Below are 25273 nucleotides of genomic sequence, written 5' to 3' on the forward strand. Positions count from 1 at the left end.
AAGAAACAGTAGCTTATATTGTTTCTTGCAATTTTTGCAAAGAGAATAATCTTCCGTCTTTATAAAGAAATTATATGTTCTTTATGAATACTCTACTTTTTAAAGGGGATTACTTCTTTATATTTATATAATTTATTCAATTTTTTTGCTTCCAAAATTTCAATTTTACAAAAATCGTAAGACTTTTCCAAATTAAATTTAATATTCAACCGTCGGAGTTTTTCCCTGCATGGATTTCTAGGGCTTGAAAAGGGCAAACTTGAGATCACGTAATGAAATGGCCGCATTCAACAACGACAGCTCGAATTTAAGCAAACAGAGTCGAGATGCTGAATGAGGGCTCATTATGGATGTGATTCCAACACCAGTTAGGTTACAATTCAACGTCCATTTTCAAGAAATCATTACGGGTCAATTATAGATACATATATTGTAAAGGTGACAAAAAAACCGTTCGTATGTATATAGGTTCAAAAGGTGGACATTCCCAAAAAGTTGGCCGCAACTTTTTCATCAATGACATTCGCTTTTTGGACGTTTGTAGAATCCTTTCCTGCATTACAATCAAGCACAGGATCAAATTCTGTCGTCTTAAAACGATCCACTTCTTCCACAGTGTGTACTCTATTCTCTCCGGTCCAGCTGTCTCCTTGTACAGTTTGCGAGCTTTCTATACGTCCATCCTTGTCGTCATACAGCCGACCTAACCTTGATAACCCACCCTTGTTGTCCGCTTTTCTGACATCATAACGTAATCTCTCCAGGACAGCTAATTTCTTACGTTCATATTCTATCTTCCTAATAGTATATTCCTTAATGGAATTAAGTAACCATTTTTCATACCAATTGATCCAGCTATTTCTTTCAATGATCATATTCTCAGTTGTTCTTTGTAACTTTAAAGTTAACGATTCCTCGTATTTTATAATTTCTTTGAACTCTTTCAACGATTCGTCAATTTTCAGAGGATTTAAATCTCTTCTTGATCTCAATTTTTTCACATTTTCCTGCTTTTGTTTAGAATTCTGTTGTGCCTGAATCAAATCCCTCATTAAAAAATGTCTATTCGTTAAAGTTTCTTTTACACTGTATGCGTCGTTGATAATCCATTCAAATCCATCGTAAAGTGTCGCCAGGTCCATCGTTGATATGATACTTTCGATATCACCCACTGTGATTAGCACTTTACCGTATCGTTTATATAAAGAATTTTCATTACCATTGTCATAATCAGTATTGGTAAAGATATCCCCGTAATTATTTTGCTCTCTAACCATAGCTCTCTTGAGTTTACTTGTTTTGACCAATTTATCTTGGATATTCTTCAAATTGAGATATATGGATTTGATCATAGGTCTAAATTCAGCCAATTCTATATTAGCATCATAAGGTGGTGCCAATTGCTTTAAAGTTTTCCTTTTCAACCCAGTGATTTTGCTACTTTTAGGTTTACTTATTGGCGTATACGTATTAAAATCACTTTCGATAAAAAAGGCAAACTCTTCACATGTCATAATTATAGGATCATTTATAACCCTATTAAACCATTCTTGGTAGTTAAATACAACTTTATCATAATCTTCATTGTTATTGATACCGTAACTCGTATATGGCAGAGGTAAAGTCGGCACAAATGTCTCCATAAGTGACGTACTAAGAAATTTAGACAACTGTTTGAACTCATTATATGATTTTTTTACATTTTTATAGTGTTGCTTTCTGAAAATTGGCAGGTTGGTAGAACAATAAAAAATCAACGTCGGATTAGTCCTCCTATTGGTAACTGAACCTACTCTCTCAAGGCTAGTCACCTTTATTACAGTCTTATATTTCATTGCTCTTTTTCTTTGCAGCATCAGTTTCCCGTAGCTGACTTCTTCTGGCTCAACTATATTGTCAGCCTCCTCTCTATTCGGTAAAGGCTCTTGCTGTCTCTCAGTACCGGGATTGTTTATTGACTCTCTAATAACTGCATCATCAGCAGCATCTGTACTATCACGCTCAAAAACTGATTGACTCATTATCGTCTGTTCGTTCTCATCCACTTTGAACTTCATCATAAGATTCCTCACTATTTTCAAAATCTTCCGGTTTTCATATTAAATAGACATACATCAATACACCCCATAGAGGATACTTTTTTTTGAAGTAAATAATGCTGTCTAATAACAAGATGCATAGAATTATGAAATGGGAAGTCTACAATTAGTATATTGTACATAATGTAACTAATATATTTGCGAATTGAATTCTTTGGGCGTTGGCAATGAGATATTTTGCTGATGATGGAACATTCAATTTAGAATCCACTTTTCCAGATTCTTAGAGTGGGTAAAAAAAAAAAATGGTATAACCCGTCGTATGATCGATTCTCGTGATCTTGACAGTGATAGTATTTTGGATTGCAAAAATAGTTGAAAGATGGAGGAAGCACGATTGTACCGGGTCTTTCATCTTGAAAAGGGGTAGTATCAGTTCATTATTGAAACTTAGTAAACGTACAAGCTACCTCTTTGACTTGGACAGCACTTTGCTCTGGCTTCGATCTGAAAGTTATACGGCAAGAATATTCTGTTGATCTTGATGAAAGCAAGAATGATGCTCAAAATACACGGATTATTTGTTCATTACAATATCACTGACTGTGTCTTCGCAAGGGAAGCTTGGCAGGCACATAAGGCAATATTAGCCCCAGTGAGTGTATGAGCTAACGACCTAAAATTTCATAACACTGCTAAAGTGGTCCAAACGTCACTTGAAAGCAGCGAAACTTGGTCACTGGAAAGGTGTCTCACTATATTGTGGGAGAATAAGCAAAGTAATTATATCACAAAAAACTCCAGGAGTCTGTTTCTCCTAATGCTGATAAATGCACTCGAGATACGTAGAAGGCTAAATAGGCTTCAATGCAAGGTTCAAACCCTAGAGAGAAAAGCTAGAAAGCTAGCTTCCACGGTTTGAGAATGTGATCTGAGACAGACATACCAATCGACATATCAAAAAAACTTACAGTCACTTAGCAACTAGAGAGAAATGCAACTCATGGCCACTGAGAAACTAGGTCTAAATAATGAAGATACGCTCTAATGCAGTTTATTTATTAGTATATATAAAAAATATCAAGGAACGCCATTCTGTTGATTCACACTTGGCTCTTTTTTCATTTGAATCATGGTTTCAAGTATTAGCAAATATATCAGTTTCGCCGAATCTTTGATTTTATCAAATCTGTTTCAATGACACTTGGTAAATCACTAAAAATCAACGAAGTGATAAGATTCAGTATTCCGGGAAACTGTCAAACCACAATTTACAGATACGTAGTGCAATATTATTTCAATATCCTAAAAAATTGATAAATATAATAACTAAAAAAATATGATTGAATATATAACTAAACGTAAATTCAACTTGAAAGCTGTATGAACACTGTACAGAAAAAATTGAGAAAGTAACAAGAACCATATGTTGAAATACGCAATAATACTCCACTCCTTAACACCATAATAGCATAATAGTTTCATAACATAAAGCACAGGGAAACAAGGGAACCTAACAAAATCTTTATAGAAGTCGTGGCACATAAACTAGCTGCGCCAGCCTTATAAGATGAATCACCAGCAGTAGTTGAGGCTAGAGTTGCTGTAATTACCCCTTGAATCTCTCCAGATTGTGTTGGAGTAAAAACGGATGGAGAGGATCTGGTTGATGCCACTGCGGCTTCGTTTCCAGTTGGGTTGGTATTTAACGAAGCAAACCCAGAAAAGGACCTAGAAATAGATAGACCTGTCATAGTATCGTCTAACGAAATGGGGCCAGTTGTACTTGCTGCTCCATTTTCAAAAGTAGCCGTCCGGGAAATAGAGTCAACATTACCACTAGAGTCTATGGTTGACAGCTTGGAATTCCAAGCTGTGCTTGAAAACGTGTTGGTGCTGCGCTCAGTACTAGTATGTAAACTTACGCCAGCGTCAATTGTGATAGTTTTTGTAGCTGTATAGGTGCTGCCAGCTAGATTCGTAGTTCTGTATTCTGAAACAACAATAGTAATTAAGGAAGACCCAGAGGTAACTGTACTAGTAAAGCTTGACAAATCATCCACAGTTGAAGTAGTCGTAACAGTGTATGTTGTACCAGCGGAGTCTGTAGTTTCTAATTCGGAAACAACAGCGATCACAGTAGTTGAGCCAGATGTAATAGTAGTAGTGCATTCAGATAATTCAACAATAACTGAGGTAGTTGTAACAGCAACTGCGTTACCAGCAGAGTCGGTAGTAGTGTATTCAGAAACAACAGCGGTCACAGTGGATGAACCAGAAGTGATCGTAGTAGTGTAGTGTGGTAGATCTGTGATGATAGATGTAGTCTCATCGGTGACAACATTACCAGCAGAGTCAGTGGTAGTGTATTCAGAAACAACAGCAGTCACAGTACTTGAACCAGAAGTGATCGTAGTAGTGTAGTGTGGTAGATCTGTGATGATCGATGTAGTCTCATCAGTGACAACATTACCAGCAGAGTCGGTAGTAGTGAATTCAGAAACAACAGCTGTCACAGTGGATGAACCAGATGTGATCGTAGTGGTGTATTCAGGTAATTCATCAATAACTGATGTAGTTGTAGCAGTTACTGCGTTACCAGCAGAGTCTGTGGTTTCGTATTCGGAAACGACGCCTGTGATGCTAGTGGACCCTGAAACAATAGTAGTTGTGGAAACAGGTAGAGAAATAACGGTTGACATCGTTTCTTCTATATATGTTCGACATTCAGAGTTGGTCGCTTCACATTCAGAAATACCTTCAGTGATCACGGCGGAGTTGACAGTAGTTGATTCAGAGGAACCAGTAACAGTTGATCTAGTTTCTTCTGTATACATGCTACCTTCGGAATCGGTGGTTTCGTATTCAGATATCACGGTTGTTACGGCAGATGAACCGACAGTAAATGTAGTAGTAGACTCTGACCGTTCACTTGTTCCGGCAGAAGGTGCACTACTTGACATAATTGATGATGTCGAAGATGAGCTCGTAGAGGTACTTGTAGAAATACTCGTTGAACTCTGAGAAGTTGTAGATGTGCTTTTGGAAGTACTCGATGAAGTCAATGATGAGGAAGACGTAGTAGTAGGAGGTGCATACGTGGGCATGCTCATGGTTGATTTACCAGAGACCAGATAAGTGGTAACCTCTGGTACAGATATAGTGCCTGATTTTGACCAATAGTATGACACGTACTCAGTATCAGTTAAAAATGTATGATCCGCTGTCGTCAAATAATTTGAAGGCAAATTTTGATTAGTGAATGTGTTAGAGACCGAAGTTACACTTTGGATAGAACTACACGAGGGCATTGAAGAGCATGTACATCCCGCAGGTACAGTGGAGTCTGGTGGAGCTTTCGTGTACTTCAATGATGTAGACAAATATGCAGTATAGCTGAATGAAGACGTTGAATTAGCCCAAGCCTATATCGAAGTATCCAGTTCCTAGTAGATGAGAAACGGTTAGTATCCCGGTAGAAGAGGCATAGCTTATGCCCATGATCACATAAGGCATAGTTATTTTATTACTGTTACCAAAACCTCTGACCTTTATTACTGCGCTCCCAGTGGAACTGACTAAAACTTGCGCAGAAGAGGAACTCATATAAACGGTTTGGCCAGATAAGGAATAGCTAGCAGTATTGGCGGTTAATTGACCTGAAGTGTTCAAAACGATGCAACCAGTACCTGACATTGTTGCCTGTTGGGTAAGGACAGTATTAGTCACACAAATAGTACCTGTATTTGTCATTGTACCGGAGCCTAGTGAGGCTGAAGCCCCAGTACCACTTCCTTGGTCAAACGATATTAGACCAGCATTATTGAAGTTGCTAGCACCTATAGTGTAACTACTAGTATAAAGAATCGTGTAAGTACCCTTTGCGTAGATGCTTCCGGAGTTGTAAAAGGTACCACCGCTTAATTGAAGAACCATGGGGAATGTAGCAGCAGTGTCATCAAAAACCATGGTACCGTAATTGTAAACATCACTTGTAAAAGCGATGGTCATACCAAAGCTAATTAGTGATCCTGGTTGGTACATACATAGCTCGCCATTATTAATCACACTACTGAAAAAATAATGTAATGCACCAGAGCTGATAACCAAGACAGAGTCGGTGGTAATAGAAACTGTATCGAAGAAGACTGTTACACCGGATAAACTTTGTCTACCAGTAAACGTCGTAGCTGATATACATTGGAGGAACGTCAATATGGTGGTTAACAAGGATACGAATGAAGATCGTTCCTTTGATCGCCTTTGAAATAATTTTGGAAACATTTTCTTGAGGCCTAGAAAATTAGAGTTTCGAGAACGATGTCCGCTTGATAATCAAAAAGATCCGGAATATATTTTTATTGAATTAGCTTGATTTTGCTAGCTTGAGATGAAAAGTTTATTATTATTACTATAGTAATGGCTTTTCCCTCTGAAAAAGAAAATATTATTGTCCTTGAGTATTATTGTTATATATGTTTTTGCAAAATCGAAGCGTAAGGATCTGAAATATAAGACTTACATATCAAGATAGCCTTGGAGATGTGGAAATGATTTCTAATGCCTGGCATGAATCAGAAATTAGAGAACAGAGAAATATACATTATGAGTTAACATCACTGCAAGTAACCAGAATATACCTTGCATATTGTATCCGATATAACTTGAAAAATTTGGATTGTCGTTGAGGAGGAAGTAAATTGTTTTCTGCTAATGATGATCCGACTTCTTGAGCTAAAGCACTCCTATTATTTCTTTCTCATAGAGCAGTAAAGTAAATAACGCGTTTTTTTAGAGAGAGTTGAAAGAAACGAAAGTCTCTGCATGATCACACCGATTTTTTGGTCGAGATTTTATTGTCTTAATTTAGATTTTTGAAGCTTTTCTGCAGAACCATGATCCTTTTTCCTACAAAAAAGAAGGGTCCGCGGGGATTGTCCCACTATATTTATTGGAGAGATTCACCAATTGTGATTACAAAGAATTGACTAAGCTCATACAATTAACATCGAGACCCTTGTCGAAGACAGACAGACAAATACATCTTCCTGCTTGCTAAGATCATGGGACGTTAATGTAGGTAATTTATTGCGGAAGGAACTTTGTGTTTTCTACCATCCAAAGGAACGACGAAAATTGTTCAGGCTTCGTTTGTATCTCACTTAAACATTTTAGTTTCCTCCCTTCGCTTATTTTCTTTCAGGATAAAAATGGTGCTGACGGATAGAGTATTGTTTAGAAATAGATGAAAATACACGGACATTTAAATTGTCTGGAAAACAATATTAAATCTCCTCGGCAAGGATAAAGCCCTACGTAACAGCAAAAAAAAGGTTACAGTTTAAAAAATGCGCTCTAATGTATCAACGGTATATTCACTAGTGACATTGAAGATCGAATGCGTTATTGTTAAGATTCCAATCTTCGACGTTCTCTCCTTTATAGAAAAGGAAATCTCTCTATCAGTTGTTTCACAAATTGTAATGCCGCTTAAGATGTAGAGGGGATTTGAAGTATTTCTAGATTCCCGTACTAGTCAACTTTAGTTGCTCAATATTAGACAGCATTCCTACAAAGAATAAATAATACAAGTAACAAACAAAGTCTCAGACCCATAAAGTGAAGATAGTAGATGTCATGTGCCTCAGTTGACAATTTGATTCGAGAGCAGCAATGTCGTTGTTCGTTTTTTACATCTTTTTGCCCTCTCTCGCAATCTAATCTATTCGAAAGAAGATCTTGGATCTCATTTATTCTACTCAAATCTAACACTATCTTGTTTTATACACTGATTTGTAAATTACTGTATCTTAACATTTTGTTTTCATCACGGGGCATATTAAATATATTTTATGATGCTGACCGGGAATCTCCTATTTTCTTCGCGTCTGTCGTCACCAAATTTTTTTTTCTCTACAATATTTATCCATTGACTTAGGTTCCCGAGTACTTAGCGAACTGCTTGAAGATGTCATATACTTCTACCAAGCATATAAAAAACAATACTCTGATGCAAATTGGCATCGCCAATCGAACGAGTAACAAAAGAGGTACAACTTGAATATTCTTGGTGACTGCAACTTGACTTCTAAAAATCTCATTTGTCGAAGGTATATTTAGATTATAGTATTTAGAAGTTGCAAGAAAAAACCCAAAACAACATGCTTCTGATCTCGTACGCTGAGGTCTTGGAAACTGGTAGAAGTAAAAGAACTTACACTCTTCCACCCATCCAACCCGCGTGTGTGAGTGTGTGTGTATCAGTGTCTCTACCCTTAACGTAGGGTACAAAAAGTGCACATTGAGCTCATCTTGGTGATATAGCACATTGGGGCATTGCTTTGATTAAGAACTTCTAAAACGGTGACACTAATGCTGCTCAAAAAATTCAGATAAAATGTAACATTTGGGATATATTATTTATCATATAAAGGATAAATATGTGCCAAAACCATAGAGCAACAATGGAATAAAACGGTCATGTCTATATCAGCATTCAGTCGCTATACAGGTTTTCAAAGTTTGATTTGAAGAATCTGTTTCTATTGCTGAATATGGATCTGCACCAATCGCTGTGATAGCGTAGAATGGAGATCGCGGATAGTAATAATACTGTCATGCATAATTTCAACACCTCATCAGCACCATTGAGATTTGTAGAGGGGACAAAGCCAGTTCAAAGTTGTCCAAAGCAAATACTGAGTACACTTATGTCGTGAAAGAAGCACCCAAAGTGTAACCTTACGGGAGCGGTCAATTTCTTTGATATTCTCTTCCTCTTTCCACATCTGTCAGCATTATGAAACTATGAAAATCAATGGACTAATAAACGGTGTCTTGTTTCCTACAGAATAAAAGCCTTATCTTCCCTCAACTATCAATGATTTAGAAAAGAAGTTTGCATTCAAATAACAATTCCAGAGATGAATGAATCCTTTTGTAAACCGTGCTCAGATCTTTTCGTAATACACATTAAAATACTGTCGAGCGCCATTCTTATGAAGCCTTAGGCGTGACGGCTCTCAATAAAGAGAAAAGAATTTTCGTTAAAATGCAATGTTTTTTAATGACATGACTACTTAATTACTTATCGTTGAATACTATCTATAATGAAATGCATATTATGCATATGCACCTAGAAAATTTTACCGAGGAATCTGTCGTAAAACCATGCCCAGTCCTTGTTACCATTTTTCAATCTCTCTTCTCTTTCGGCATCTTCAATTTTACCATCTTCTTCTTCTTGATCAATAAGGGCCTTTAATGTGACTAGATCGACTTCCTCTGGCCTATGTGTTTTTGTCTTGTAAACTATTTTGTAGCCTACAAAGCAAATGAAGAAGACAGGGATACCAATGTAACCGGTAATGAAATTTTTGTAATCAAATTGACCACCTAAGAAAACGGTGAAATTCTTAACCAGAGCTAACACGCAACAGAAGAACAGAGCGAAGTAAGCTCCATAAGGCTGCCAAGGTGCAACGTATGTGAAGTTTGACTTGTCCATACCTTGAGCTTTACAAGCTTTATCGAAATGTATGTACGTGACGAGGATGCAGATCCAAGAGATAACACCGAAAATAGAGACAGCGTTAACAAAATAATTGAAAACATTAGAAGCGGAAGAAGAGACATTCATGTATGCTAGACATGAAAATGCTGTAGAAAATGCTAGAGACCAATATGGAATACCCCATTTGTTGGTCTTACCAAAGAACTTTGGTGCCTTATTATCAATGGCTAAACTGTATAAGGATCTTGATGCGACGTAGAGATCTGAATTGGCGGCACTTAAGACAAAAGCGAGAACACAGACATTGAATATATGTGGAAGGATATTTATACCGGAATTTTCGATAGCGACAACAAATGGTGAAGCTGCAGCGGATGTAGATTGACCTGTAGCTTTCAACAATAGGGGATCATTGTAAGCAACACACATAGTTAGCAATAGGATGGTAATGACATAAAATATAATGATACGGTACATTGTAAGTTTAATAGCCTTTGGGATATTTTTTCTTGGATTTTGAGCTTCGGCAGCGACAATACCGGTTAATTCGATACCAAGGTAACAGAATAAAGCATAGACGAAACATGAAGTGAACGAGACGAATTTTCCTGTGCTTCCACTAATCGAGATTATGGAGGAGGAATATGGTTTGAAAGAACCTGGATCTCTCCAATAACGGAAACCCAATCTGTCATGGTTAGGACCGCCACCTAACATAATAATGAACATTAATAGAATTAGACCTAACATTACGAGGACTTTGAAACTAGATAACCAAAACTCGAATTCACCAAAAATTTTGACACCGAAGATGTTTATTGTAACAATTAAGATCAAAAAGATGGTAATAAAGACACCTGGATTCAAAGTATCTCTATCAACCCAGTATTGAACGACCATAGCACCTGCAGTTAATTGATTGGCTGGTAAGATAAGATATTTACATAAATATGAGTAACCAACTGCGAAACCTAGAGCAGGATCGACGTAACGACTTGCGTAACTTGTGAAGCCATCTAACGGAATGAAAGCGGCCATTTCTCCCAGACATGACATAGTGAAGAAGACTAATACACCAACAAAAGAATATGTGATGAAAAGGGAACCAGGTCCTGCGGCAGCAAGTGATGTACCAGTTCCGATCAGTAAACCTGTACCCAAGGAACCACCTATTGCAATCATAGAGACGTGTCTTGCTTTCAAATTTTTCTTCAAACGGAAACCTTCTGTTTTACCATCGTCAAAGATGTCTCTGTCTCCAATTGAAGAATTTCTAGAAGATGCAATTGAAATTGAATTTTGTTCCAAGTCACTGCTAATAGTGACTTGATCACTTTGCTTTTGTAAGTCTGTCATTTCAAATTTTGAATTATTTGAATTTCCTACTGATTTTAAGCCTGACATTATGGATATTAATATTTATTATTAGGCTAGAAGCTGAGTTAATTTTTTTTTACTCTTTTTCTTATGTTTTGACACATGACAAATATCAAGATATTAATTCTCATTTATTATACTTATATATATATATATATATATATATAGCTATCAAACAAGAGGGAGGAACTATTGCGGTGGTAAGAGAGATTGTAAAATGAAGGTCACTCTGGTTATTTGTAAGTACGATAGAGGGTCTGCTTTTTGAGGGGAAAGATCGCGCAGGCCATACCCATAAGCAATCTCAAATTAAAAAGATTGAATCGGAAGTCAATGTGCTCCTTCTACGATTTTTATTTACTTTGCTGACCCAAGAGGATCACGATTTTGAAGGCAAACAATCCGTTCCTTCATTTGTTCCTCTCGCATAATAATACCATGGAATTATGGAACCATGAGTGGATACGGCGGAGTGGGGTCATATCCCGTTATCTCTCATATCAATGACATCTTTGTTTGGCTCTCTAACTTATCACATCGCGATTATCAGCCATCTAATCAGTCCGGGATAAGAGAGAAAGCAGGCAGGCCGAAAAAAAGGAAGAAACAATCATGATCTTTTCTACTATCTCTTCTGAGGGTGCCACACCTTCGAGGCCATTCTTGTTTTTTTTGACAAGGCCCTCTCACATAACCTGTTTTGTTTACTACCACAACGCTCTCCCACAGTGCGTTCGACGGAGAGGAGATAGAGAGAAGAGCGTCATGCTTTTTTTTTTTTTTTTTAATTATTCTGCCTCCTTTTTGTTTTCCAGAGGGCCGCTGCGGGCGGAAGATGAATGACGAAACAGAGTGTCTGTATATTACTTTCTTATCCCATCTGAACTAATAATTATATGCCGAAAAGAGTTGAAATAGCACGGCGTAGAGGAAATGTATATCCGCTCGACTCACGTGATGTAGAATATTATTACTTAAGTTGACGCGTAATTCAATGTCACGTTAAGAAGGTCACTCCGGCGGCATCATTTTCACCGAAAGTAGTAAATACAAGCTCTACGTACAAAATATCTTACGTTTTATAGCTCCGCACGTGACCTGACCTGAAGTCTCGTATTTAAAAAATTGTTTTTACAAAACCAAAGCAAAATTACCATCTTTGTGGGTGTTTTTCGACAATACGCCGAAATTACAACAATATTTCCAGGTATCTTGCTTACTTGACAAAAATGTATATACCATACACACTTCCATATCAAGTAGCGATGACTAATATAATCATTTTCGCTTAAGTAAAAATTACTATATAATCTTCACTGCGTATATATTTCCAGATCAGGAGTTGGGGGGGGGGGACCATTCCAGAGCAGCCCTAGCGTTCGCCAGCTGTCTAGTTCGCCGGTTACAATAGGGGCGGTCGTGTCTTCTCTTTTCACTCCCTTCCTTTACAAGAACACTCTAGTAATAGATCAGTTTTCACTCAGGAGAAACATGCACACACTCGTCCATGTTCGATAACGGCTTGAAAATGGTGCAGCCTTCCCTTTCGGAAATGACGTGGAATGTCATTTTTCATCCCCTTGTATATTTTCTTACGCATGTCTCGAAGGCACACCGCAAAAACAGTGACCCCACATATAAAACATGGATGGAGTGAATGCATTGCTTTTTTTCTGGCATAACAAGGTATCTTCCTCTTGGCAAAAATACGTAAGCAATATCATACAGTTCACTATCAATTGAAGTAATCAGCATGCCCGAATCTACTTTCTTGAATAAAGACTACCAATCAAACCATTATCACAACGTTCGTCCAACTTACCCCTCGTCTCTAGTCGAAGCCATTTTAAGTTATCACACAGGTGAAAGGGATACTGTAATCGATATTGGATGTGGTACGGGTTTTGCGTCTTCTTTATTTGCGCCCTCCTTCAAGCACGCAATCGGTATCGATCCTTCCGATAGTATGCTTCAAACAGCAAGATCAACTAATACTCAGAAAAATCTCAGTTTTGTGAAGAGTTTCGGAGAAGATGTAGATAAGGTCGTTAGCCATGAAGTAGACATGGTGATTGGCGCTGAAAGTATTCACTGGTGCGACCTCGACATTTTGTTCGAGAAAATTAATACCGTTCTTAGGAAAGACGGCACTTTCGCCTTTTGGTTCTATATTCAACCAGAATTCATTGACTTGGGTAAAAAGGCAAGTGAAATTTATTGGAAATATTGTTATAGTGAGGAATATATGGGACAGTATTTGACGGACTTCCAGAGAACGTTTTTTAGTAGATTCGGAGGTAAAGCACTTTATTATAAATTGTCAAATGTTTTCAAAGATATAAGTTTCAAATCTCATTGCAATTACACTATAAATGATGAAATTAAAGAGTTGCAAAAAATTACAAATGAAGATTTATCGTTTAAGTCCCCCTTCTACATCCATACAATTACCACTTTAACAAAATTAAAAGATTTCGCAAGAAGCTGGAGTATATACACTGCTTACAGACAGGAACATCCAAATGACGAAAAAGATATAGTTGATGTATTCATCAATGAATTGAAAAATGCCTGTAATATCACCGATATGGAAACACCGCTTAATATTGAATGGACAACCTTCTATTATACATGTCGTAAGCAATGAATATCCGTATCTTATATACGTATATACATGCATGTTGTTTGTTCCCCTTCCTTCCTTTTGGTCGAGATCTTAATTTTCCTTTTTTTCTATGAGAAATGGATACCGACTTGATGAAATGCATATAGTAATTTCAAGAAATCATTTTGATCACATTTTCCCGCTCTCTTGTCACTTAGCCCAGTTTCCTGTAAAACCGTTGCTATCTTCTCCTTCACTGTTTCCAGCATAGAGCCATTGGCATCATCAACCATTTCATTGTTCATAGCTAAATATGTCTTATAGTTTTTTTCTAGAATCTCCAATACTGTATTAGATTTAAATCCGGCTGATATCATACGGTTTTTTCTTACAAACACAATTCTTAATAAGCCATCCCACTCATTGAAATCAATTTGAGGTCTTGGTGATTTAATCTCAATTCTGACAACACTAGATTCAACCTGTGGAGGTGGCCTGAAATTGTTTCTACCAACTTTCATAATATGCGTGACGTTAGCCCACATTTGAACGTTTGCTGACAGCCTACAATACAAGGAATCGCCTGGTTTGGCTAACAATCTCATTGCGAACTCTCTTTGAAACATTAGTATAGAAACTCTTGGTGGTCTTGGTTGATTTATTAATTTAAAGACTAAAGGTGATGAAATTTGATATGGAGTGTTACTGATGCATACATCAAAATATGGTAACTCTGTCTTCATGAAGTCACCTAGTATAATCTCTAATTTCCGTTCAGCTGGAGTACCATGAACTCTCTTGGTCAATTCAGCCGCCATTCTTGGATCCATTTCTACGGCAACCACTTTTCTTGCTTGCTCCAATATTCTGACGGTTAAATTACCAGTACCTGGACCAACTTCCAAAACAACATCTGATGGCTTAATGTTGGCTTTGTCTACAATACCTTGTGCCACTAATGGATTCTTTAAAATATGTTGACCAAGATCAGTGTTGAATTTGAAAACGGAACTTAAATGCTTCTCCGCCTCAACTTGCTTGTTTGTTGTAGCTCCTGAATATTTCTTCTTGGCTGCCTTTGCCATCTTTCTATCAGGTATTTTATCAAAATGAATATATTTTAATTGTTTATATTTGTATATATAGTGTCCAGTAACCTATATAAAACGATGCGATGAGATGCATTGAAAATTTTTTTTTTGTTTTGCGAAAACTGTTTTTCGCCAAATTTCGGAATATTATTAGAAAAAGTGAGTACTCAGAGACAAATGAAACTGACTCAGTAATCTATTTCAGTCAGCTCAGAGTAAATGAATAATGTTGAGAAAGTATATCTTTGACCCTCGCTATTGAACAAAGGAATATGTCTATACCCTTTTTTGAGATATTCTAATTTCAAATAAGCTGTACCAATCGAACTTTCATTAGTTTTAACCACCAATTGGAGGAACGAGAAATCTAGGTTCCTTAAAATTATTTGAAATTCCATTTCGAAAATAGGATTAAACCCATTTCCTTGACAGGTACTCGTCATTATTTCGTTAGCTCCAAGTTGAGTTCCATTTCGAACGTCGAATAAGGGTTTCACAATGGATTCCTCATCATCGATCACCCTGGCCACAACATATGGAGCAAAAGTGTGTGAGCCGCAATCATTTCCCTTGATTTCATTCTTGTTAATACTAAGTTTTGTCACATGTGGAAGCAATTGCCCAGAAACTACCCTCATTCTCAACTTGACCGGTCTTCTATCATCACTGTTGTATATTGATGTAATATCTTTAATCTTGCTTACGCTGTCAATCAGATTTCTAGGCTTCAAAATATATCCAGAATTCATCATTGAGTTCCTAGTATCTTCTAGTTGGAACATTGCCAGATTTAGTTGTTGTCCGATATCATTTGTCTGCCAGTTTGTGGCAACCATTTGAACGCCCAATTTCCAATACTTAATTGGGTTGAAGTTTGATGATTTGTATCTCAAGACATGTGGATAGACTCGCATAAGATATTTTCGATTGTGTTTGTTTAAGGAACATGAAAGCACAGAATCTTTGATCATAAAGTCAACTTTCTTTTCATTCAAGGAAAAGCAATGATTTACGGTTTTCGATTCAGGTAATGAAAAATTTCTAAATTTCAGCCCATAAATACTTGAAATGTCCAATAATACTGGAATAACATCCGCCCGTTTTTTAAGACTACCAATTCTTTTGAGCCTCCTCAAACCCTTGGGTTTACTTGTAGATGATATTGCAATCATATTAGTCGAATCTATTTCTGAATCATTAGAAGAAAAATAAGACGAAGAATAATATGACGATGATGAAGAAAATGATGAGTTATTAGAGGATTGAAAATAACTTTTGGATTTCTTCACTTTTAATACGATTTTGTGTCTTAATTCCATTGGAGACGGCATATCTCCTAGTTCAGTACTTTCATTAGTATAAAGTAAATCCCCAAGAAGATCTTTTAGAATGATTGCAACTGCTTTTTGGTTTTCTTTATTGCAGTGCATTTCTAAAGATATTATCAGTGGCATGTAAGAAGAAATGAAAGCATACTTTCTAATGACCTTTATAACATTAGCTAACGGGATTGCAGGCGTCAATATACCATGACAAACAACCGGGCCTGAATTATCATCCCAAATATCGATTTCAACAGACCTACAACCTTGCTGCAAAACTTGGATGTAGCCTTCCACAGAAGGCGTCTCACCATACTGCTTTCCCAGTAGATAGGTGTTATGGGAAGATGCAATAAAATAGTGATTCAATGGCCTGGTATAATCTATGTTTCTTTCCTTTGCGCTGGTTAAATAGGGACGTGAATTCAAATACCTCACGAAATCTCCCTTTGTCATTCCAATACGTTCAGTTTCTTTGAAATCTCGGAATATAGTCTTTATCTCATCCCTTTTTAAGTGTATTTCACCTTGTATATCAACTAAAAAATTGCAAAAACTGTCGAAATCAAGAAACTCTTGATCTTTGATTAGGGAGTTCCATATCGTGTCAATTTCTTTCCTGCGCTTTAGCGATTTAACAAAAGCCTGAAACTCCTTGAAGTTCAATAACTGGTTTCGATTAACATCAGCGTTCTTGAATAATCTCAAAAGATGTTCTGAAGTGCAATATATTTGGAAATTACTGCAAAGTTTTCGTATTTGGTCAAATGTCAAAACATCTTTACCTTCATCTTCCTCTAATTCTGATACAGCTAGCCTCCAATGGACTCGAGCGAATTCTTCATTATCTGGCAGCAATAAGCTTTCCATTATACGTCTCCTTACAGTGACCAAACCATAGATGCAATTAAAGAAAATATTATGAGCATTGCTATCAGGAGCCAACAAATGTAACACCTTGAGCTTTCTCCCAACTGAATAAATAAGTGTGATCCAAAGATTATTTAACGCAGGAGACATATCATGTTCATCAAAATAGTTATTAGCCATAGTCCCTACTCGAATATCCTTTATGGAATCCAGTTCCAACTTTTTCTTTTTATCAGATCGCCATGTAACCACACTATTATCGTCATCCAGTTTGAATAAGTACTTCCTACGTTTGTTTCTGGTAATCTTAATCAAAAAAACTCCTTCCTTTCTAAGGAGTTTGCACATTTTTAACAGTCCTTCATCTTGTATCAAAGTTATTTTGCTTGTAGACTCAGAAGCATACTTAAGTATCTCACTCAGTGAATATGGATACGTCGAAGGCCCAATAATCGGAAATGACTGCAGATAACTTCTATTTTTGTTTTCTTTGACAATGGGAGTCTTGACAGGCGGACCAATCGTATTAGTACTTGGATAAACTTCGCTTGTTCCACTTAGAATCTTCCTGACATTCTTGGCTGTTTGAGCTCCACACTTTGCTGCTGATGTATTGAGTGTAGTTCTTCCATATCCTCGAGAGCCCTCGATAACCTTGGAAGGGTGTACTTCGTGCAAATGCGGTACCACTGAAGTATCCAGATTCTTCGAACTAGAATCCATTAAAATGGGACTATTTTCTATAGGAAGCACCAAAATTGGAGTCATTGAGCAAAATATATGCGTTGGGTCCTATATTTCTGAGCTTCACTGATCCTGATACAAGTATATTACAATTACATTTATGAAAACTTGTTAACCTCGAAACTGCATAAATTTCCTTTTGCGAAATAAACTATTTTTCGTAAAAATTGGCATGGATCATGATGCAAGAAGGTCATCGCCGATGGCATAAAAGACACCAAAAATTGATCTGAAATGCATCACTTTGGTAGACACAAATTGGAATCTTATTATATTTCGAGAAGAATATACAAATTTATATTGATACAATTGTTTTGCTTCAGAAAATCGATCAACTGCTATGATGAGATCTGTTACTCACCGGTGTCAAAAGTTGTGACATGGGCGTGGGTGCCCTGAGACGGTTATGCCTAGTTAGCTTACCATCAACAATTTGAATATCCCCCTTTTCAAAAGTTGTGTAAAAATTTGTTGATTTGACCCCGCTGTAGTTTGTGTTGATCCTTGGTATCTTGCTCTCTTGTGCAGCATGGTATTCCCATTTTGCTTTCTCTAATTTTTCAACTAAACGTCCTTTGGAGAGATTAGAATTTGGAGTATTTGCGACCGTTGAAACTTCAGAGACATTATGATAGGACATATATGCGTCCTCACCCAGTAAACGGGAATTGGTCCTGTAGTTTTCTGCTATCATTGTTGCCTCCATGTTACTATCAGTACTATTCTCTATATCACTATTATTATTATTGTAACCATGATCATAGGTCAAACTTTGTTGTATGTGTTCGCGATGAGATAATCTTGGAAGAGACCCCAATACCAAATTCTCTTCCCTAATACCAGACGTATCAAAAAATGGATTATCCTCATCGGCAGATTTATTATCAAAAACTAGTACTGGCTTGATATTCATCGTTTCCAGTATGGAAGTTCGATATTTTTTCCTTTTACTCTTAACCATTTCAGAATCAATCTCTTCTTTATACTGGCTCTCTTTTTCGCTCATATTTGAAGCAAGAGAGAATTTCCGTAGATCGCGTGTAATGGATTCGATAGTCTTATTACCAACCCCGTCAACATCGTTATCCATTCTTTGTTTTGGAAAATCTGAGGGTATCATGCCAGATGATGTCGATTCAACAGATAATAAAGACGATGATCTTGAAAGAGAGGATGTTACTGATACAGAAGAGCTAAGGCTCCTGGATGGTGCCAGTAAATTGTCTATAATTGGCCGTAAGTCAACCCATCTCTTCGCCAAACCATTTGTCTCTGCAACAATGCCTGCATCTAGCAGAGAAAATTCAATAGCTTTATAGATGATGTTAAACGTTTTTGACACAATCTTAGTTTTATCTGCCAGTTGCGTCTTGAAATTAAACTCAATGCTCTCATTGTACCTGATTTCCTTCGATTTATTGTAGATGTCATCAAGTTCGTTCATCAAATGTCTGAGTTCAATATTCAAATTTCTGAAAATCACATTCCATCTATCGTCAATCATTTCTCGTTTCAGCACTTTAAGTTCATTATTCAAAAATATAAATTTCTTCAAAATGAGTTTGTATTGACTATCAAGGACTTTTACCAATATGCTTACTTTTTTAAACCTCCCAATTCTAAAATCTTGAAAACTCTTGATTCTTTTAGGCAGAATTTCTACTATACTTGTTTCAATAGGAATTAGACTCTTTCTCAAATCCATCAATGCATTCATAACTTCTTTTTCAAATGACGAGAAAACAGGCAACTTGGGCTCTAACTCAAATTGGCTGCTTCTTTTGCTGCTGGTTTCAGCATTTGCGTCTACTGTAAGTAACTTAATGAGCTTATTCAATGTAAAAGATGGCTGGTGTCGTATGGGTGATGCATTCCTGTCACTTTGAATTTTAAAGAAATCAGTAATATTTTCATCAATTATACTATCCAATGTTTCAATATTATCGGCTAAAATCTCATTGAACTCCGTTTGTATATCGATAAACTCTTTGATGGTATTCAAACTCAATTCAACCTGAATTTTTAGTTTATTACAATTTTCAATAGCATCAAAGACTGAATCATAATATTCCGCCATAGATTTGTCATTTTCGCCCTCAACAACATCAATAAGATGCAATAAAATGGGATCAATGGCTTCTTTGCTGATTTTTATAAGTTGGTTATAGTCCTCCCTATGCAAACTCAATTCGCTCAATAGTTCTATTAGTTCCTCTGTTTTAGTTATAGTATCTAGAAACTCATCCGATATTCTGAAGGATATTTCTTTGGCAAACTCCTTCAAAATATCTTCTAGTTCAATTAGTTTATCATAAATGTTTCGAGAATCTGAAACAGATTGCAAGAACTCCAAGATTCCTTGAAGTTTCACAATGAGATTGTGAGAAATAACACCACTGCCGCTATAAGCTTGCGCCATCAAAGCAACAAAATACGGTAAGATGATCCTTTGGTAGCCTTTTGGTCTTTTCTTATGGAATTCCTTCCTTCGATGTAAACATATAAAATATCTATATATTTTTTTTGCTACAGTAAACAAACCGTTTCATCAAAAATATCCGTCTCACAAGAAATATAATAACATACACGACTACGTGAATTTTAAATAGAGTCACCGAGGTGTAATCTTGATAGGACCCCCTTCGTTTACAGCTTCTTTCAAAGAATCATCGGATGAAGTCATATTATCTGGAACGGACACATCTTCTTTTGAATCATCGAGCTTAGCTCCATTTTCTTCAGACGCGTTATCTGCCTCTTTCTTTTCTTCAGGGTTCGTTTGTAAATCTATAAATGGTGGTGGATTGACAGGTTGTGGGGTTGCTTCCTTTGTAGATGATTTTTCATTCAACAATTTGGATAATTCACTAGTTGGGTTGTCGTATAATTCTTTGAACTTACCCATTTCTACAACGGAACCATCGTTACCTAAAACGATGACATCTTCGAATCTTCTGATAGTACTCAATCTATGTGCTATACTCACAATTGTCATCGATTTGCTTTTCATGATTTGACCAAATGTATAATTAATTGCACCTTCACTTTCAACATCCAAAGCAGACGTAGCCTCATCTAAGATCAGTATATTTGGCTTCTTGATTAATGCACGAGCAATTGCAATACGTTGTTTTTGACCACCGCTTAAACTTGTGCCACTGGAACCACTACCTATTGTAGTATCGTACGTGTCTGGAAACTTTGTGATAAAATTATGACAAAAGCATTGCTTGGCAACTAATCTAATTTCTTCCTTGGAAGGTTCCTCAGTTAGGCCGTAAGTTATATTATCTCTAATTGTACCTGACATTAAGATTGGTTCCTGTTGAACAATACCTATCTTCCTTCGCAGAGATTTTGTATTCAATGTGGCAATATCTTGTCCATCTATTAAAATCTGTCCACTTACCGCATTATAATGATGTAAAAGCAAGGATGCAATGGTTGATTTACCACGACCTGATGGACCCACGATACAAACATTCGAACCTGCGGGGACTTTGAAATTTAGATTTTTGAATATTTGATTTGTTGGTCTTGTTGGGTAGAAAAAGGAAACGTTTTTAAATTCAATTTCGCAACCACCGACTTCATTTAATGGCTTGAATTTTGCTTCACCAGTGGTTGATTTAATTTTGGGTTCTTTATCATTAATTTCGAATATTCTAGACGCTGCACCTACACCTTGCATCAATTCCGAGTAGAAAGATGACAAACCGAATATTGCATTTCCGGTATATTCAGTGTAGAGCATAAATGCTGTTAAGTCACCGATAGACATCGAGCCATGCATAACCAAGTAAGAACCATACGTAAGTACGATTAAGAATCCCAGGTCACCGATTAAACTAGCTGAAGTAAAAAATTTCCCGTTTATGAAAGCTGATTCCTTCCCCACTTGAAAGATTTCCCTCAGAACATTGTTAAATCTTTTTATTTCATTTCTTTCTGCGACGAATCCCTGAACGGTCCTTATTCCATTAAATTGCTCCTCCGTAACTCTAGTCAGATCTCCTGTCACATCTTGCAGTTTTTTAGAATTCATTCTTATTTGCTTACCAAAGACGGAAGTGCACCAAATTATGGGAGGTAAGATAGCAAACAAGGCGCCAGTAAGCTCTCTGGATAACGTTAGCATCAAACCTATACCAAATATACCTATGAATCCACTTCTGACACCATCAGCGACTTTATGAGTTATAGATCTAGAGACGACAAAGGCATCATTTCCTACACGAGACATCAAATCACCGACTTTAAAAGTATCGAAGAATTCAAGATCTTTATGGATAATATTTTTAACGACTTGAGAACGTAAACGTGAAACCAATCTTTCACTTATTATTCTTAGAATGACTACCCTACCGAAATTTGCAAAACAACCAAAGATCAGCGTTATACCAACACCCATCAAAAAGGTTGATAAAGGAATATTTAATATTTTTATTTGTGAAAGGGATGTCAGATTTTCGTAATTATTCCTTAAAGTGTCCAAAATTGTACCTATAATCTTGGGGATAGCCATTCCTATGGAACAGGATATCGTTAAAAGCACGATTGCCAGTACGAGTAGTTTTATATCTTTTTTTATTAATACGGTTAATCTTTTCAAATCTCTCCAACTTGAACCGTTATCGGTACTAGCAGTCTTCAAAGTTCTATGAGGTACCAGAAACTGTGGCAAAGTCCTTGGTATGAAGTTTGTCCTGGACGGCACCGTCAAACATCGTGTTGGTCTAGGACTATTGCTTGGGAATGGCGACGGTCTTGAATAGCTTAATAGTCTTATCGACGGTATAATTCTGAGGTTACTGCCGGCAAGCTGGCTTCTTAGAAGTGTCGTACGTGGGAGACATAGCTTCAGCATCGCTTCATCTATCTCTTGCTCTATTAATCACGCACTCTCAAGACTGTTTTCGACTGAGTTCTTCTTCAAAGGGATCCACAATTTCTGAAAGAGCGAAATGAATTTATTTACATATTTTATATGATCGAAGAGAATATACAGATATAAAAAAAGCAGCTTAAATATACAATGAAGTTGACAATGACATGGCTAACTGTCAGATTTCTGCAGTGGTTCCGGATCACTCAAAGGAGACCCGTTCTTGTAATTAGTGACGTGCGCTTCTGTGACCGATCTACTTGCAACTGCAGCAGTTTGATACTCCGTTTTCAGCACTTCACGTAACGTCTTGGAAGCAATCGACAAATACGACGCATAAGTTAACCCTGCTTTCCTCCAAACTGAAGACATGACTACACTTCACAATGTTATTCAGATTAATCTCACAGTCAACAAGATTAGCCGAAAAGTGAAGGACGATTCACACTTAAAAGTGGCTCTTTATCCTTTTTCAAGAAAGAAGCGGAATGCGATGAAATTGTTTTTATTGGTGCTTTCCAGTAGTGGAAAGTCCATTCTACGTTGAATCAGCCAGAGAGAAAAGACAGTCACGTGCACCTCTTCTGTTGGGGCATATACATCATCTCTATGTGTTAGGGACGACGTACGTTGGATCGTATATATTTCTTACTCCTGACTTGAGCAAGCAATGGCCATCTTCCTGTAGTTTTCTTGTGTTTTCCTCCATTATGCTGAAAATTTTTTTTCCTATTTAGAACTTGTATTAGCTCATCGAGAATAATTAGTTGCATGAGACATTAGTGCATTGTATTATAGTTTAGTTATATAACAGGATATCCGATGGCAAAGAAGAGTAAGAAAGATAAAGAGGCTAAGAAGGCTAGAGCTGAGTTGAAGAATAAGAAAAACCAAGCCAAGTCCCAGCAAAAGCAACAGAAGAAGCAACAAAAGTTGGATTCTGACGATGAAGACGATGGTAATATAGAAGAAATCCTTGAGAATTTCAAGAAGGAGCAAGAAAATTATGAAAAGATTAATATTGAATCTGTCGAAAAACCATCTATCCGTAACAACGGTTCGATCATCTCAAGTACAACCAAAAAGGAATTATTATTATTTGGTGGTGAACATACCTCGAAAGAATTACAGACTACAAAGTTCTACAACGATCTCTACACATTCTCACCCGATAACAACCAATGGAAACGTATTACTTCTCAGAATTCACCCATGCCTAGATCTTCGGCAGCAATGGCCGCACATCCCTCAGGTATTGCTCTCTTAAACGGTGGTGAATTTTCATCTCCAAAGCAATCGACTTTTTACCATTATTCAGATACGTGGATTCTTGATTTAACGACAAAAGAATGGACCAAAATCGAAGGGAAAGTCAAACCAGTTGGTAGATCTGGCCATAGAATTACAACATGGAAAAATTACTTCATCCTATTCGGTGGGTTTAAGGACTTAGGACATTCTACCACCTACTATAATGATGTCTGGTTATTTGACATCACAACTTATAAATGGAAACAAGTTGAGTTCCCTAAAAATCATACTTTACCAGATGCAAGATCAGGACATTCTTTGATTCCAACAAGTGAAGGCTGTATCGTGTATGGTGGTTATTGCAAAATCAAGGCTAAAAAGGGCCTACAGAAGGGTAAATTACTTTCTGGCTGTTGGAATCTCAAGATGAAAGCAGATGTCGAGGCAATTAGATGGGAACGTAGAAGAAAGCAAGGTTTTCAACCAAGCCCCAGAGTAGGTTGTTCCATGGCTTATCATAAGGGTAGAGGTATCCTATTTGGTGGTGTCTACGATTTTGATGAAACTGAAGAAAGCTTGGAATCTATCTTTTACAACGACCTTTTCACTTATAATATTGAATCGAATAGATGGTTCAACGTAACTTTGAAGAAAAGATCAAATGCGACAAAAACTATTTCATCAACAAAGAACAAAAGCTCCAAGGAAAAAGAAAGGGAATTACAAGACTTGTTAAATCAAATTCTTGAGAAAAATAATCTGAAACCTGATGATGAAGAAGAAGAAGAAAGTAGTGACATCTTTGGAAGTGATGATGAAGATGACGAAGAACAAAAAAATAAAATTGATATTAAAACTGTGACACAACTTCCCCATCCGAGATTCAATGCCACTACCACTGTTATCGACGATATGCTGTACATATATGGTGGTGCATGGGAATTTGGGGAAATTGATTATTCTATTGATTCCTTTTATAGCATTGATTTGAATAAACTTGATGGCGTGAACGTGTATTGGGAAGATTTGAATGAGATAGAAACCGCAAAAGAACTGGGTGAACAAGGCTCTGAAGACGAAGACGAGGATGATTTCGAAGAAGATGAAGAAGATGGTGAAGAAGAAGTCGAAGATACTAAGCTTATCGCAGAAGATGTTGAAGACGAGAAAGAAGAAGAAGAAGAAGAATATCCTGAAATGGAAATTCCAGATCCTCGTCCATGGCTACCACATCCAAAGGCATTTGAATCATTAAGAGCATTTTATCTACGTGAAGGTCCTGCCTTTTTGGAGTGGGCGATCTCAAATAATCGTCATACTAGGGGTAAACTTTTAAAGCAAAAATCATTTGAATTATGTCAGGATCGTTGGTGGGAAAGACGTGACCAAATTTCTATCGAAGAAGATAAACTTGAAGAAATCGGCGTTGTTGGGGATGTTGTTGAAAGAGATACTTCTAAAGCTGTTTCAAAGAGAAGATAATTTTGTAAATGATATGCATTTATAGAGAAAACAAACATTTTTTATCCTTAGAAGAAGTCTGAATCATTAATTATATATATACTTCTTTTTTATA

General features: G+C 36.8%; 11 protein-coding genes across 11 annotated transcripts; 2 read left to right on the forward strand and 9 right to left on the reverse strand.

Moving 5' to 3' along the window:
- Positions 1-470: 470 nt before the first annotated feature.
- Positions 471-2060, reverse strand: VPS17 (retromer subunit VPS17; the record flags this gene model as incomplete). The annotated part of the gene is made up of 1 exon (XM_003956022.1): positions 471-2060. One exon carries the CDS (start codon positions 2058-2060, stop codon positions 471-473), a length of 1590 nt encoding a protein of 529 aa, XP_003956071.1.
- Positions 2061-3520: 1460 nt separating this feature from the next.
- On the reverse strand, positions 3521-5350 carry KAFR0B06410 (uncharacterized protein; the record flags this gene model as incomplete). The annotated part of the gene is made up of 1 exon (XM_003956023.1): positions 3521-5350. One exon carries the CDS (start codon positions 5348-5350, stop codon positions 3521-3523), a length of 1830 nt encoding a protein of 609 aa, XP_003956072.1.
- A 103-nt stretch (positions 5351-5453) lies between these two features.
- On the reverse strand, positions 5454-6323 carry KAFR0B06420 (uncharacterized protein; the record flags this gene model as incomplete). Its single annotated transcript, XM_003956024.1, has 1 exon — positions 5454-6323. The coding sequence occupies one exon, from the start codon at positions 6321-6323 to the stop codon at positions 5454-5456; it is 870 nt and encodes a 289-aa protein (XP_003956073.1).
- A 2851-nt stretch (positions 6324-9174) lies between these two features.
- DIP5 (dicarboxylic amino acid permease) lies at positions 9175-10956 on the reverse strand (the record flags this gene model as incomplete). Its single annotated transcript, XM_003956025.1, has 1 exon — positions 9175-10956. The coding sequence occupies one exon, from the start codon at positions 10954-10956 to the stop codon at positions 9175-9177; it is 1782 nt and encodes a 593-aa protein (XP_003956074.1).
- A 1726-nt stretch (positions 10957-12682) lies between these two features.
- Positions 12683-13576, forward strand: KAFR0B06440 (class I SAM-dependent methyltransferase; the record flags this gene model as incomplete). Its single annotated transcript, XM_003956026.1, has 1 exon — positions 12683-13576. The coding sequence occupies one exon, from the start codon at positions 12683-12685 to the stop codon at positions 13574-13576; it is 894 nt and encodes a 297-aa protein (XP_003956075.1).
- Positions 13577-13662: 86 nt separating this feature from the next.
- On the reverse strand, positions 13663-14619 carry DIM1 (putative dimethyladenosine transferase; the record flags this gene model as incomplete). Its single annotated transcript, XM_003956027.1, has 1 exon — positions 13663-14619. The coding sequence occupies one exon, from the start codon at positions 14617-14619 to the stop codon at positions 13663-13665; it is 957 nt and encodes a 318-aa protein (XP_003956076.1).
- Positions 14620-14813: 194 nt separating this feature from the next.
- Positions 14814-17540, reverse strand: PLC1 (phosphatidylinositol phospholipase C; the record flags this gene model as incomplete). Its single annotated transcript, XM_003956028.1, has 1 exon — positions 14814-17540. The coding sequence occupies one exon, from the start codon at positions 17538-17540 to the stop codon at positions 14814-14816; it is 2727 nt and encodes a 908-aa protein (XP_003956077.1).
- A 352-nt stretch (positions 17541-17892) lies between these two features.
- Positions 17893-19980, reverse strand: KAR9 (Kar9p; the record flags this gene model as incomplete). The annotated part of the gene is made up of 1 exon (XM_003956029.1): positions 17893-19980. One exon carries the CDS (start codon positions 19978-19980, stop codon positions 17893-17895), a length of 2088 nt encoding a protein of 695 aa, XP_003956078.1.
- A 192-nt stretch (positions 19981-20172) lies between these two features.
- Positions 20173-22428, reverse strand: MDL2 (ATP-binding cassette permease MDL2; the record flags this gene model as incomplete). The annotated part of the gene is made up of 1 exon (XM_003956030.1): positions 20173-22428. The coding sequence occupies one exon, from the start codon at positions 22426-22428 to the stop codon at positions 20173-20175; it is 2256 nt and encodes a 751-aa protein (XP_003956079.1).
- Positions 22429-22617: 189 nt separating this feature from the next.
- Positions 22618-22818, reverse strand: ATP15 (F1F0 ATP synthase subunit epsilon; the record flags this gene model as incomplete). The annotated part of the gene is made up of 1 exon (XM_003956031.1): positions 22618-22818. One exon carries the CDS (start codon positions 22816-22818, stop codon positions 22618-22620), a length of 201 nt encoding a protein of 66 aa, XP_003956080.1.
- Positions 22819-23268: 450 nt separating this feature from the next.
- On the forward strand, positions 23269-25179 carry KEL3 (Kel3p; the record flags this gene model as incomplete). The annotated part of the gene is made up of 1 exon (XM_003956032.1): positions 23269-25179. The coding sequence occupies one exon, from the start codon at positions 23269-23271 to the stop codon at positions 25177-25179; it is 1911 nt and encodes a 636-aa protein (XP_003956081.1).
- Positions 25180-25273: the final 94 nt, after the last annotated feature.

The sequence above is a fragment of the Kazachstania africana genome, chromosome 2 (assembly GCF_000304475.1).
Source record: "Kazachstania africana CBS 2517 chromosome 2, complete genome".
Lineage (NCBI taxonomy): Eukaryota > Fungi > Ascomycota > Saccharomycetes > Saccharomycetales > Saccharomycetaceae > Kazachstania > Kazachstania africana.